A 12500-nucleotide genomic window follows, 5' to 3' on the forward strand; every position below is an offset into this window, starting at 1 on the left:
TGCTTACTTGGCATATAACAATCAGTGCTTACTTGGTATATACCAACCAGTGCTTACTTACTGAGGGCATATAACGATCAGTGCTTACTTGGTGAGGGCATATAACAATCAGTGCTTACTTGGCATATACCAATCAGTGCTTACTTGGTGAGGGCATATAACGATCAGTGCTTACTTGGCATATACCAATCAGTGCTTACTTGGCATATACCAATCAGTGCTTACTTCAGGTCCTAAAGTCTTTTTAAATTGATAGGGAGAAGCAGAAGTGAAATAATGATATTTCATCATTTTTTTTAAGTGGGTCACATTTGGACAGCAACAAAGATGCCCCCCTTTCCAGAGGTGTTGGGGGCAGTGGGTGCTGTAACTATGCCCCCTTCCAGAGGTGTTGGGGTGCTGTAACAATGCTGTAATGTTGGCCCTGATCCAGAGGTGTTGGGGTGCTGTAACAATGCTGTAATGTTGGCCCTGATCCAGAGGTGTTGGGGTGCTGTAACAATGCTGTAATGTTGGCCCTGATCCAGAGGTGTTGGGGTGCTGTAACAATGCTGTAATGTTGGCCCTGATCCAGAGGTGTTGGGGTGCAGTGGGTGCTGTAACTATGCTGTAATGATGGCCCTGATCCAGTTTTGCTTTGTGATGACGGAGCGGCGTCAGGGAGCCCTTTGAAGATGGGGCTCTCTCTGCATCGAGGCGCTCTCTGCAGACAGGTGGAGGAGCTAAGAGATGGGGGTCTGGGTGTGTGGCCTTGGTCTAGGTGTGTGTGTGTGTGTGTGTGTGTGTGTGTGTGTGTGTGTGTGTGTGTGTGGGTGTGTGTGTGTGTGTGTGTGTGGCGTTGTCTTTCTTCCTGGGCCAGTGAAGGTGCGCCCATTAGCACACACTCATGTTTCATGGATATCTCCCCTTTGGCCTGCATTCACACACACACACACACACACACACTCACACTCACACACACTGCATTCACACACACTGCATTCACACGCACACACACACACACACACACACACTGCATTCACACACACACACACAAACACACACACACACACACACACACACACACACACACACACACACTGCATTCACACACACACACACACACACACACACACACACAGACACTGCATTCACACACACTGAAATGTGGGAATTAATTTCAGACAGCCCTGTCTGAATGCCAGTCTGGACCCAATTCTACCCGCACAGGGCCGAGAGTTCTTTCATCTAAAAGGGTATCTTCAAATACCTCTGTGTGTGCATGTGTGTGTACGTGTGAATATTTGTGTGTGTGAGAGTTTGTGTTTGTGTGTATGTGTGTGCATGCGGGTGTCTTGTATGTGTGTGTGTGTGTGTATATGTGTGTCTGCATCTCGTGTGTGTGTGTGTGTGTATGTGTGTGTGTGTGTGTGTGTGTGTGTGTGTGTGTGTGTGTGTGTGATGGGAGGGATGTGCAGGCTGCCAGCTCCTGACTTTTAATTCTCTCCTTCAGTCACCACAACGGTTCTGATTCCCTTTGTGCCACGTCTCATTCCAACCCGAGCCCCCCCCCCCTCTCTCTCTTCCACGCTCACTCATTCCTAACCCCCCCCCCCCCCCTTCTCACTCATTCCCCCACCCCCCCCTTCTCACTCATTCCCCCGCTCCCCTGGCTGGGTCTGCTTCTGTCTCCATCACCTGAGTGTGAACCTGTGAATGGGTCCAGCGGATGACATGAGGGATTTCTCCTCTACCATCCCCCTCCATATGCTGCTGAAAGTGTGTGTGAGTGTGTGTGAGTGTGTGTGTGAGTGTGTGTGAGTGTGTGTGTGTGTGTGTGTGTGTGTGTGTGTGTGTGTGAGTGTGTGTGTGAGTGTGTGTGTGAGTGTGTGTGAGTGTGTGTGTGAGTGTGTGTGTGTTTGTGTGTGTGTGTGTGTGTATGTGTGTGTGTGTGTGTGTGTGTGTGTGTGTGTGAGTGTGAGTATGTGAGTGTGTGTGTGTATGTGTGTGTGTGAGTGTGAGTATGTGAGTGTGTATGTGTGTGTGTGTGTGTCTGAGCTCTGTGTACACTGGCTCTGTTCATCATCTGCTCAACCTCAGCTGCCATAATGTGTGAATAATGTGCAAGAAAGTGGGCTGTGATTGGATGAGAGCATCGCCAGTCAGCCAATCAATTAGTCCATCTGCCAGTCAATCAGGGCGAATGTGTTCCAGTTTGATTGACAGGGCACTATTGATTCCCCAAATCACCCAAAGAGAATACCAAATTGAAGGCTTAAAGAGCTGTCAGAACAAAGGGTTCCCTAAGAACATTCAGGCTCTGTGATCGTGCATCGGAGGACACAGAAGTGTGGCAAGGATGGGTGTCCTGAGATGGGGGGGCAGATGGGGATGGGTCTGGGATGAGATGGGGATGGGTCTGGGATGAGATGGGGATGAGATGGGGATGGAATGGGTCTGGGATGAGTCTGGGATGAGATGGGGATGAGATGGGTCTGGAATGGGTCTGGGATGAGATGGGGATGGGTCTGGGAAGAGATGGGGATGGGTCTGGGATGAGATGGGGATGGGTCTGGGATGAGTCTGGGATCAGATGGGGATGAGTCTGGGAAGGTGGCATTTCTTCTGATCTTCAGCTCAAGCTTGTAATTCTCACCTGCACATCACGGCTGCTTGAGGTGCTTGTGGATAACCATAGTTAACTGCTCTGCCTCCTTGAGTTGAGAATGATGTGCTTCCTGTGTTGAGTTGAGAATGATGACTTCCTGTGTTGAGTTGAGAATAATGGCCTTCTGTGTTGAGTTGAGACTGATGACTTCCTGTGTTGAGTTGAGAATGATGTGCTTCCTGTGTTGAGTTGAGAATGATGACTTCCTATGTTGAGTTGAGAATGATGACTTCCTGTTCCTATGTTGAGTTGAGAATGATGACTTCCTGTTCCTGTGTTGAGTTGAGAATGATGACTTCCTGTGTTGAGTTTCCTGTGTTGAGTTGAGAATGATGACTTCCTGTGTTGAGTTGAGAATGATGGCTTCCTGTGTTGAGTTGAGAATGATGACTTCCTGTGTTGAGTTGAGAATGATGACTTCCTGTGTTGAGTTGAGAATGATGACTTCCTGTGTTGAGTTTCCTGTGTTGAGTTGAGAATGATGACTTCCTGTGTTGAGTTGAGAATGATGGCTTCCTGTGTTGAGTTGAGAATGATGACTTCCTGTGTTGAGTTGACAATGATGACTTCCTGTGTTAAGTTGAGAATGATGACTTCCTGTGTTGAGTTGAGTGAGAATGATGTGCTTCCTGTGTTGAGTTGAGAATGATGACTTCCTGTGTTGAGTTGAGAATGATGATGACTTCCTGTGTTGAGAATGATGACTTCCTGTGTTGAGTTGAGACTGATGACTTCCTGTGTTGAGTTGAGAATGATGTGCTTCCTGTGTTGAGTTTCCTGTGTTGAGTTGAGAATGATGACTTCCTGTGTTGAGTTGAGACTGATGACTTCCTGTGTTGAGTTGAGAATGATGTGCTTCCTGTGTTGAGTTTCCTGTGTTGAGTTGAGAATGATGACTTCCTGTTCCTGTGTTGAGCTGAGAATGATGACTTCCTGTGTTGAGTTGAGAATAATGTGCTTCCTGTGTGTCGCTGCGGCCTCTGGGCTCAAGGGCACTGAGTTTTGTGTTACAAAGTGTTAAACATTTTAAAAAGCTGATGTGTGATGGCATCTTTAATAAAAAATGGTCGGTGCCACTTGACAACTTTCTCAGCTTTTTACTCCGTAAGTCGACACCTCGCTGAAAGCTGTGCCTGTTTCCATTTAAATAATTCAGCAAGAGTCAAAGGCAGTAATGGCTTTCTCTGCTTCTCTGCCGGTGTGTGAATGTGACTGATCTGGCCGTAATGAATGCCTGTTAATGCTTCTCTTTCTTCTCTTTCTTGTTCTAATGCTTCTCTCCTCTTTTTTTCTCCCCCCCCCCACCCCACCCTCGCCTTCCCAAGGAGCGGCTCAGACTACGTCAGGTAGACACTCTCCATCTTTCTACTTCTCTCATCTTGTGGGGGTCTTTATGTGATGTGATGGTTCCTTGTACAGTCTCTCCTGTTTTTCTTCTGCTTTTTAAAGAAAACATTGTATGTGTCCTTGAGTGTGTGTTCACTCGAGTACCTGCCAGAGGAGTGCTCTTCAGGTAGACGAGGGCTTTGGAGTCATCTGATGCAATGGTGGGATTGATGGGGAGGTTTATATCCAATAAAGGCGCTGATATGAATATCATGGATAAATGACATTTTATTTACATGCATATTTATGTTACAATGTAAGCAGTGATCGACGTAAATTACATAACTGCCCAAGTTTACTCTTAATTCCAATCATTTCCAAAAGTTATAAGTGCCTTTCGCTGTTGGATCCATGATCCCTTGTGCAAATGCAGTAAGGCCCAGCCTCTAAATGACATGTTAGATGCAGCAAGGCCCCGCCTCTAAATGATGATGTTAGAGGCTGGAGAGAACCGATAGCAGGTGGTGTTTAATCTCACGAACTGCAATCAAGACGGGCGATGTCCGCCTCTGGATGAAGGTGCTCTGCAGAGAACACACTTCAGCTCCGCCTCACAAAGGACCTGAATGAACTAAATGAGTTTACAACAGAAGATGGGAACTAAATGAGTTGACAACAGAAGATGGCGCTATGGACGACTGGCTCTGGCCGCCATCCCCCCCCCCCCCCCCCCCCGCGGCGCCTACTCAATTAGCCATGATCAGAGCAACAACGTGTGACCGCAGATCAGCACACAGAGCGCTCCAAACACACACGCACACACACACAAATCTCACTCAGAGCAGGACACAGATCTCTACACACACACACACACACACACACACACACCCATCTCACTCAGAGCAGGACACAGACCTCTACACACACACACACACATCTCACTCAGAGCAGGACACAGATCTCTACACAAACACACACACACACACACAAATCTCACTCAGAGCAGGACGCAGATCTCCACACACACACACACACACACACACACACACACACAAATCTCACTCAGAGCAGGACGCAGATCTCCACACACACACACACACACACACACACAAATCTCATACAGAGCAGGACGCAGATCTCTACACACACACACCCATCTCACTCAGAGCAGGACGCAGATCTCCACACACACACACACACACACACACACACACACACACACACACACACACACACACACACACACACTCTCTCCCCATTGATTTAGGTAGGAGCCTGATCTCTCCCCATTGATTTAGATAGGAGCCTGATCTCTCCCCATTGATTTAGATAGAAGCCTGATCTCTCCCCATTGATTTAGATAGGAGCCTGATCTCTCCCCATTGATTTACATAGGAGCCTGATCTTGTTTGCCCCAAATAGCTGCCCAGGGGTGTTACCAAGATGGCTGCCGAGTGGCAAGACTTGCCCATGAAGACTTGTCTCTCATCCAGAAGCCTAGCACATGGACAGCTCTACAAACTCATTTATCCTCAGGACATGTTGATCTCTACAAACATGGGGTTCTACTCCGAGATCCCCGGACCGAACACGTGGGCTTCTCTCAAACTCATTTATCCCAGTGCCCAGAACCCGTGGGGTTCTACACGTCTCTCGGAACCAGCAGGAAACTGGAGGCCACCAGGCACCAGTTGAGCAGTTTGTCAGCGCTGTCAGCCCAGTGTCTCTGGCTCCACAGCTCTCCTGAGCTCAGCGGGGGTATGACTGATGGGGCATAAGCGTGACTGATGGGCCTATAAATACCGAAATGACAAGCCCTGGCCTCAGACTGTGAGGTCTCCAGCCCCACCCAGCCCTGTCGGAGCCCTCCATCACAGGCTTGTGTCCGACCCTTCAGGGAGGTGAGGGATGGTGGGGGGGGGGGGGGGAGATGAACCAGGGGGGGGAGCAGAATCGCTGACTGGGCACCATGGGAACGAACATGGCCGCTGGACTCGTGGAATCTGCCGGCGACTTTATCAGGCCCTAACAAGAGAAGCAGGATTGGGTGCCATAGAACGGGGGGAGATGAAAAAACGAAGATGATTTTTAAAAAACTTGTGAAGGAGAGACGAGAGGGCTTTCATAAGATGTGTTGTGTAAGACTACTTTGGAAATATATAAAAGTCCCTCAAACAGTAGACTTTGTGACTGTGTCCTAGTGATACTGTGATGTGTGTGTGTGTGTGTGAGTCGTGTTCCTGAAGGCTAGAGTGTGTGTTTGTCTGTGTGAGTCGTGTTCCTGAAGGCTAGAGTGTGTTTGTCTGTGTCCTAGTGAGTCGTGTTCCTGAAGGCTAGAGTGTGTGTTCTGGAGCACACTCATGTCAGTGTGTGCAGCGTCTAACCCACACACACTCATGTCAGTGTGTGCAGCGTCTAACCCTCACACACTTATTTGCAGTTTCAATCGCTGAGACGTCGATGTGGACCGGGCTTTTAAAAAAAGTGCTTCTGAGCTGGCGGGTCGCAGAATCGTTCTGAATGGGTCACAGAGTGTGTGTGTGTTCTGAATGGGTCACAGAGTGTGTGTGTTCTGAATGGGTCACAGAGTGTGTGTGTGTTCCTTCAAAACTGTAATGACTATTGTAGAGAATATATGAACAGTGGCTTTTATTCTGAAGTGGAAAAAGTCTTTGCGGTTCTTACGCCTCAATCATGAAGGGAAAAGAGAGCTCTCGGAAAGAGGCAGAGAAAGTTCTGTGTGAGTGACAGATGCAGTGTGTGTGTGTGTGTGTGTCCAGTGTGTGTGTGTGTGTGTGTGTGTGTGTGTGTGTGTGTGTGTGTGTGTGTGAGTGACAGATGCAGTGTGTGTGTGTGTGTCCAGTGTGTGTGTGTGTGTGTGTGTGTGTGTGTGTGTGTGAGTGACAGATGCATTGTGTGTGTGTGTGTGTGTGTGTGTGAGTGACAGATGCATTGTGTGTGTGTGTGTGTGTCCAGTGTGTGTGTGTGTGTGTGTGTCCAGTGTGTGTGTGTGTGTGTGTGTGTGTGTGTGTGTGTGTGTGACAGATGCCTACCTCGGTATGAGAGTCAGCAGTGTGTGTGGAGAGTGTCAACTTACTAGCTTACCATATTTGTGTTAGAATTCATAATTCTGTAAAACGTTAAAAGAATGAGTGTAGTTATATTGCTAGGTGACATATTCTGCGGTTAACATGTGACTGAGATTAGCTGTTATATGCAGGCTTGTGAGGGGGGGGGGAGAAATCAACATGCATGTTTTTATAACGAGCTAATACGATGACGAATATAACGTGAAGTGTGAATCATTAAGTTGAAGCAAATAACTCCCAGATAACTCATCAGTGGTAAAACTTAGGGTAATGTTCTATGAATACAGAGATAAAAGTAGGTCCATGTTTATATTTTTATGTCCCAGTGTGTGTGTGAATGCAGACACAGGCCATCTCCAGTATGTGTTTGTGAATGCAGATACACACAGATGTGTGTGTGTGTGTGTGTGTGTGTGTGTGTGTGTGTGTGTGTATGGAGACACAGGCCCTCTCCAGTGTGTGTGTGTTTGTGTGTGTGTGTATGGAGACACAGCCCCCCTCCAGTGTGTGTGTGTGTGTGTGTGTGTGTGTGTCCAGTGTGTGTGTGTGTGTGTGTGTGTGTGTATGGAGACTCAGGCCCTCTCCAGTGTGTGTGTGTGTGTGTGTGTGTGTGTGTGTGTGTCTGTGTCCAGTGTGTGTGTGTGTGTGTGTGTGTGTGTGTGTATGGAGACACAGGCCCCCTCCAGTGTGTGTGTGTGTGTGTGTGTGCGTGTGTGTCTCCAGTGTGTGTGTGTGTGTGTGTGTGTGTGTGTGTGTGTGTATGGAGACACAGGCCCTCTCCAGTGTGTGTGTGTGTGTGTGTGTGTGTGTGTGTGTGTGTGTGTCCCTCGTGGCCTTGCTGTCCCTTTTGTACGAACATGATGGATACGTTTGGAATGAAGAGCTGCGAATCAAAAGGTGACCTTTCAAAACTTCAACACAAAAGAGGAGCATTGACTAAAGTCTGCCAGAGTCTACCTGCCGTCTTCAGAGCGACACAGAGGGATTTTTGAGTTTACAGTTACTGTGATGTGGGAAGAAGCTGTGTGTGTCCAACATAGAGAGACCCAGTTACTGTGATGTGGGAAGAAGATGTGTGTGTTTACAATTACTGCGATGGGGGAAGACGCTGTGTGTGTTTACAGTTACTGTGATGTGGGAAGAAGCTGTGTGTGTCCAACATAGAGAGACCCAGAGCAAAGAAGCTGTGTGTGTCCAACATAGAGAGACCCAGAGCAAAGAAGCTGTGTGTGTCCAACATAGAGAGACCCATATCAAAGAAGCTGTGTGTGTTTACAGTTACTGTGATGGGGGAAGAAGATGTGTGTGTTCACAGTTACTGCGATGTGGGAAGAAGATGTGTGTGTCCAACATAGAGAGACCCAGATCAATCTGCTGGGGTCCAGAGAGGTGTAACAGCATGTGAGGTGATGTAGGAAGTCAGTCCAGTGCTGCTGCAATGAGTATTTGACATACAACCTACAGTGTGATTTCTGCAGGAGGACAGTGTTGATCTCAAAGCTACAGTGTGATTTCTGCAGGAGGACAGTGTTGATCTCAAAGCTACAGTGTGATTTCTGCAGGAGGACAGTGTTGTTCTCAAAGCTACAGTGTGATTTCTGCGGGAGGACAGTGTTGATCTCAAAGCTACAGTGTGATTTCTGCAAGAGGACAGTGCTGATCTCAAAGCTACAGTGTGATTTCTGCGGGAGGACAGTGTTGATCTCAAAGCTACAGTGTGATTTCTGCAAGAGGACTGTTGACATAAAACCCACAGTGTGATCTTTGCAGGAGGACAGTGTTGATCTCAAAGCTACAGTGTGATTTCTGCGGGAGGACAGCGTTGATCTCAAAGCTACAGTGTGATTTTTGCAGGAGGACAGTGTTGATCTCAAAGCTACAGTGTGATTTCTGCAGGAGGACAGTGTTGATCTCAAAGCCGGTACAAAAGTGTTCGGGTCGGGTCACCTGGATGGCAGGCGGGTTAAGCCTGGTTAGCCCTGCAGCGTTTCCGTGCTAACCTGCTGAACGGACACTTACTATGCTGTGCTTCAGCCAACGTCATAAACAAGCCGGAAGCGCCTGCTGGAAGCGCCTGCTGGAAGCTGCGATTTCCTGCTAATAGGAGAAGAAGCTTTAACCTGACTATCTCTCTTCCTCTCTCTCTCTCAATTCAATTCAATTCAATTCAATTCAATTCAAAAAGGCTTTATTGGCATGACTGCATACAATACAACGTTGCCAAAGCATGTTTACATAAAATGTACAAGCACAATAAACATAAATAAATAAATAAAAACAAACAATAAGTTATAGGTGGTAACAATGTGGTATAGAAACATATAACAGGTTCATTGTTAATTATTAAACATTAAATATTAGTTATCTGGGACAGGGGGTTCATGTTATTGTGGAGCTCATGACAGGCTGATACATATTTTGCTGCCAGTCTACAGCAGTCCTCCCTCTCTCCCAGTAGAACTGAGAGTCTGTCCAGATCATTTAGATGTTGGAATTCTGGGAAAATTTGTGTTATTTTGTCAAAATAATAGTCTCTAAGACTTTGGTTATGGTTGCAGTAAATCAGGAAGTGTAGCTCCGTCTCTACTGTTCCCTGGTTACAGAAGGAGCACAGCCTCTCCTCTCTGGGTAGCCAGGTCTGTCTGTGTCGGCCAACTTCTACTGCCAGGTTGTGCTCACTCAGTCTGTATTTAGTTAAAGTTTTCCTCATTTTTTTATCAGACACTGTGGTCAGGTAATTTGCCACGGTGTACTGTCTGTTTAGTGATACATATGTTTCTAATTTGTTCTGGGATTTTGTTAATTTTGCCCAGTGATCTCTATATTTTTCTTTTTCTTTCATAATGATTTGGTTGGGTCTGATTACCTGAGATCTTGAGTTTTGAGGCTGAGGTCGTCGTTGTGTAATGACCTGGGTGGGTGATGGTTCACCCAGCCTCATGACAAGTAAGCAGAGGGGACTCCTTTGTGGGTTTAACTCCTGGCAGCATAGGGCTTTGTAGGAAAAGGAGAGTAGGTCACTTGTTTTAATATGATTCCAGAAATTTAGGGCTCGTCTATGATCCTTGAGTTTAGAATGCTACATAATACCTTCCCTAGACATGAATTTATACAGATCCCACGGTAATTTTGTGGATCTGTTTTGTCTCCACTTTTAAATATGGGACGTATCAGTCCATCATTCCATATTTCAGGAAAGAAGCCAGCTTTAAGTACTAAATTTAGAAGTTTCAGAATGGCTGATTTGAATTTATTGTCTGTGTGTTTAAGCATCTCATTGAGGATGCCGTCAGGTCCACAGGCTTTTCTACACTTTAAATTTTTCAGTTTTTGATCTAATTCTTTTTCTGTGATTTCATAATCTAATGGGTTCTGGTAGTCTTTAATGATGGTTTCTAATTGGTTCAGTTTGTCTTGTAATTGGTCTCGTTTCGGTGTGATATGGGTTTCTTGATATAGATCCTTGAAGTGGTTGATCCACATATCCCCATCTTGAATGGCTAGATCATTATTTGTATTATTATTTTTGTTCAAGGTCCTCCAGTGGTCCCAGAAACTGTTTGAATTTATGGACTCTTCAATTAGGTTGATTTGGTTTTTGAGGTGGTGCTCCTTCTTAAATCTCAGTGTTTGTTTATATTCTTTGACTGTGTCTCCATATTGAATACGTAGGTCCTGATTATCTGGATCTCTGTGCTTTTGGTTGGATAATTGTCTTAGTTTTTTCCTCATGGATTTGCATTCTGAGTCAAACCATTTTTCTTGCTTTCTTTTTTTTGGGTTTGGTTTTTGTAGAGGTAAGCTCGATTGTTGTGCCACATAATGAAAGATATTGGTGATGTGCTTTGTGGCTAGGTTTACTCCCTCTTTCCTGCTGGGGTATGCATGGGCCAGGAAAGAGTTTAGGTGTTCTTGGGTTTCATGGCTGCTCATAGCCTCTTGATATGCAGGTAGTCTGCTTTGCATCCATCTATAGTTAGTTGTTATATTATATAATTTACTGGAGTTGGGGCATGGTTGTTTAGAGTGGGGTCTTTTAAGGTAAATTTTGATCTGATTATGGTCTGAAAAGGGGGTTTGTTGCTTCACTGTGAATGCTCTGAGAGAGAATGGGTCCAAATCTGTAATTGCATAATCTACTGTCTCTCTCTCTCTCTGACTATCTCTCTCTCTCTAAACTCCTGGGCTCTCCCATTCAACCTGTCTGTCTGTCTGTCTGTCTGTCTATCTGTCTGTCTGTTTCTCTCTGTGTGTGTCTCTCTCTAAACTCTTGGGGTCTCTCATTCAACCTGTCTGTCTGTCTGTCTGTCTGTCTGTCTGTCTGTCTGTCTGTCTGTCTGTCTGTTTCTGTGTGTGTGTGTCTCTCTAAACTCCTGGGGTCTCCCATTCAACCTGTCTGTCTGTCTGTCTGTCTGTCTGTCTGTCTGTCTGTCTGTCTGTCTGTCTATCTGTCTGTCTGTTTCTCTCTGTGTGTGTCTCTCTCTAAACTCTTGGGGTCTCTCATTCAACCTGTCTGTCTGTCTGTCTGTCTGTCTGTCTGTTTCTCTGTGTGTGTGTCTCTCTCTAAACTCCTGGGGTCTCTCATTCAACCTGTCTGTCTGTCTGTCTCTCTCTCTCTCTCTCTCTGCCTGTCAGTAAGCTCCTGTGGTCTCCATCCATTTCCTGCCTGTCTGCCTTTCTGTCTCTGTCTGTATGTCTGTCTGGCTGTGTGTGTCTCTCTCTCTCTCTCTCTCTCTCTCTGTCTCTCTCACTCACTGACTCTCTCTCTCTCTCTTTCTCTCTCCCTCTCTCTCTCTACGGATGCTGCCGTGATATAAAGTATGTTTTGTGAGCAAAGCTAAACTAATCTAATGTCATATAAAGTATTTTTTGTGAGCAAAGCTAAACTAATCTAATGTCATATAAAGTATGTTTTGTGAGCAAAGCTAAGCTAATCTAATGTGTGTTTATCCTGACCCACTGCTGGTCTGTGTTGATTGGTTACTCAGAGGAAAGTGTGTTTCTCTTCACGTTCTGCTCCACGACGACCCTACTTCACATGGCTGCCCGTTCTCTGAAAACACTGAATTGCAAATGACAAGGAAGTTATTTGTGGATGTGTAATTTGGACATGTGCTCTGTGAAATAAATTGGATGTTAACCAACCATTCAAAAAGGCTTCTTGGATTCATCCGGCATTAAGGCTACACATAGCCTCCCGCATGTGACGGCCGGTAAGCTAGCGCGAAGAATAGCCTGGCTGCCGTGATGCGGCTGGTCTATACAGCGAGGCAGCTGACGTGTGCTGATAGCTGTGCTCCAGGACTCCCGTGAATGGGGCCGTGCAGCAGGCAGGCAGGGGAGAGCACAGAGAGAAGAGACCACAGAGAGAAGTCATTTTCTTACCTTTTCAAAAGGCCTTTCTGTGGCGGAGGGCGGAGGGCTCGCAGGCGAGGGCC

The 12500-nt window shown here is 46.4% G+C and overlaps 1 protein-coding gene across 2 annotated transcripts in view; it reads left to right on the forward strand.

Moving 5' to 3' along the window:
• The first annotated feature begins 3792 nt into the window (after positions 1 to 3792).
• Positions 3793 to 12500, forward strand: part of cadm1b (cell adhesion molecule 1b) — an 89043-nt gene continuing 80335 nt past the window's right edge. The window contains exon 1 of one of the 2 annotated variants that reach the window (XM_031584123.2): positions 3793 to 3993. In XM_031584123.2, coding sequence (XP_031439983.2) covers positions 3888 to 3993 — 106 coding nt within the window. In that variant the 5' untranslated portion in view covers positions 3793 to 3887. The remainder of the gene's footprint in view (positions 3994 to 12500) is intronic. The other variant, XM_031584122.2, reaches the window with a different exon arrangement.

Source organism: Clupea harengus, chromosome 17 (assembly GCF_900700415.2).
Source record: "Clupea harengus chromosome 17, Ch_v2.0.2, whole genome shotgun sequence".
NCBI classification, from domain to species: domain Eukaryota; kingdom Metazoa; phylum Chordata; class Actinopteri; order Clupeiformes; family Clupeidae; genus Clupea; species Clupea harengus.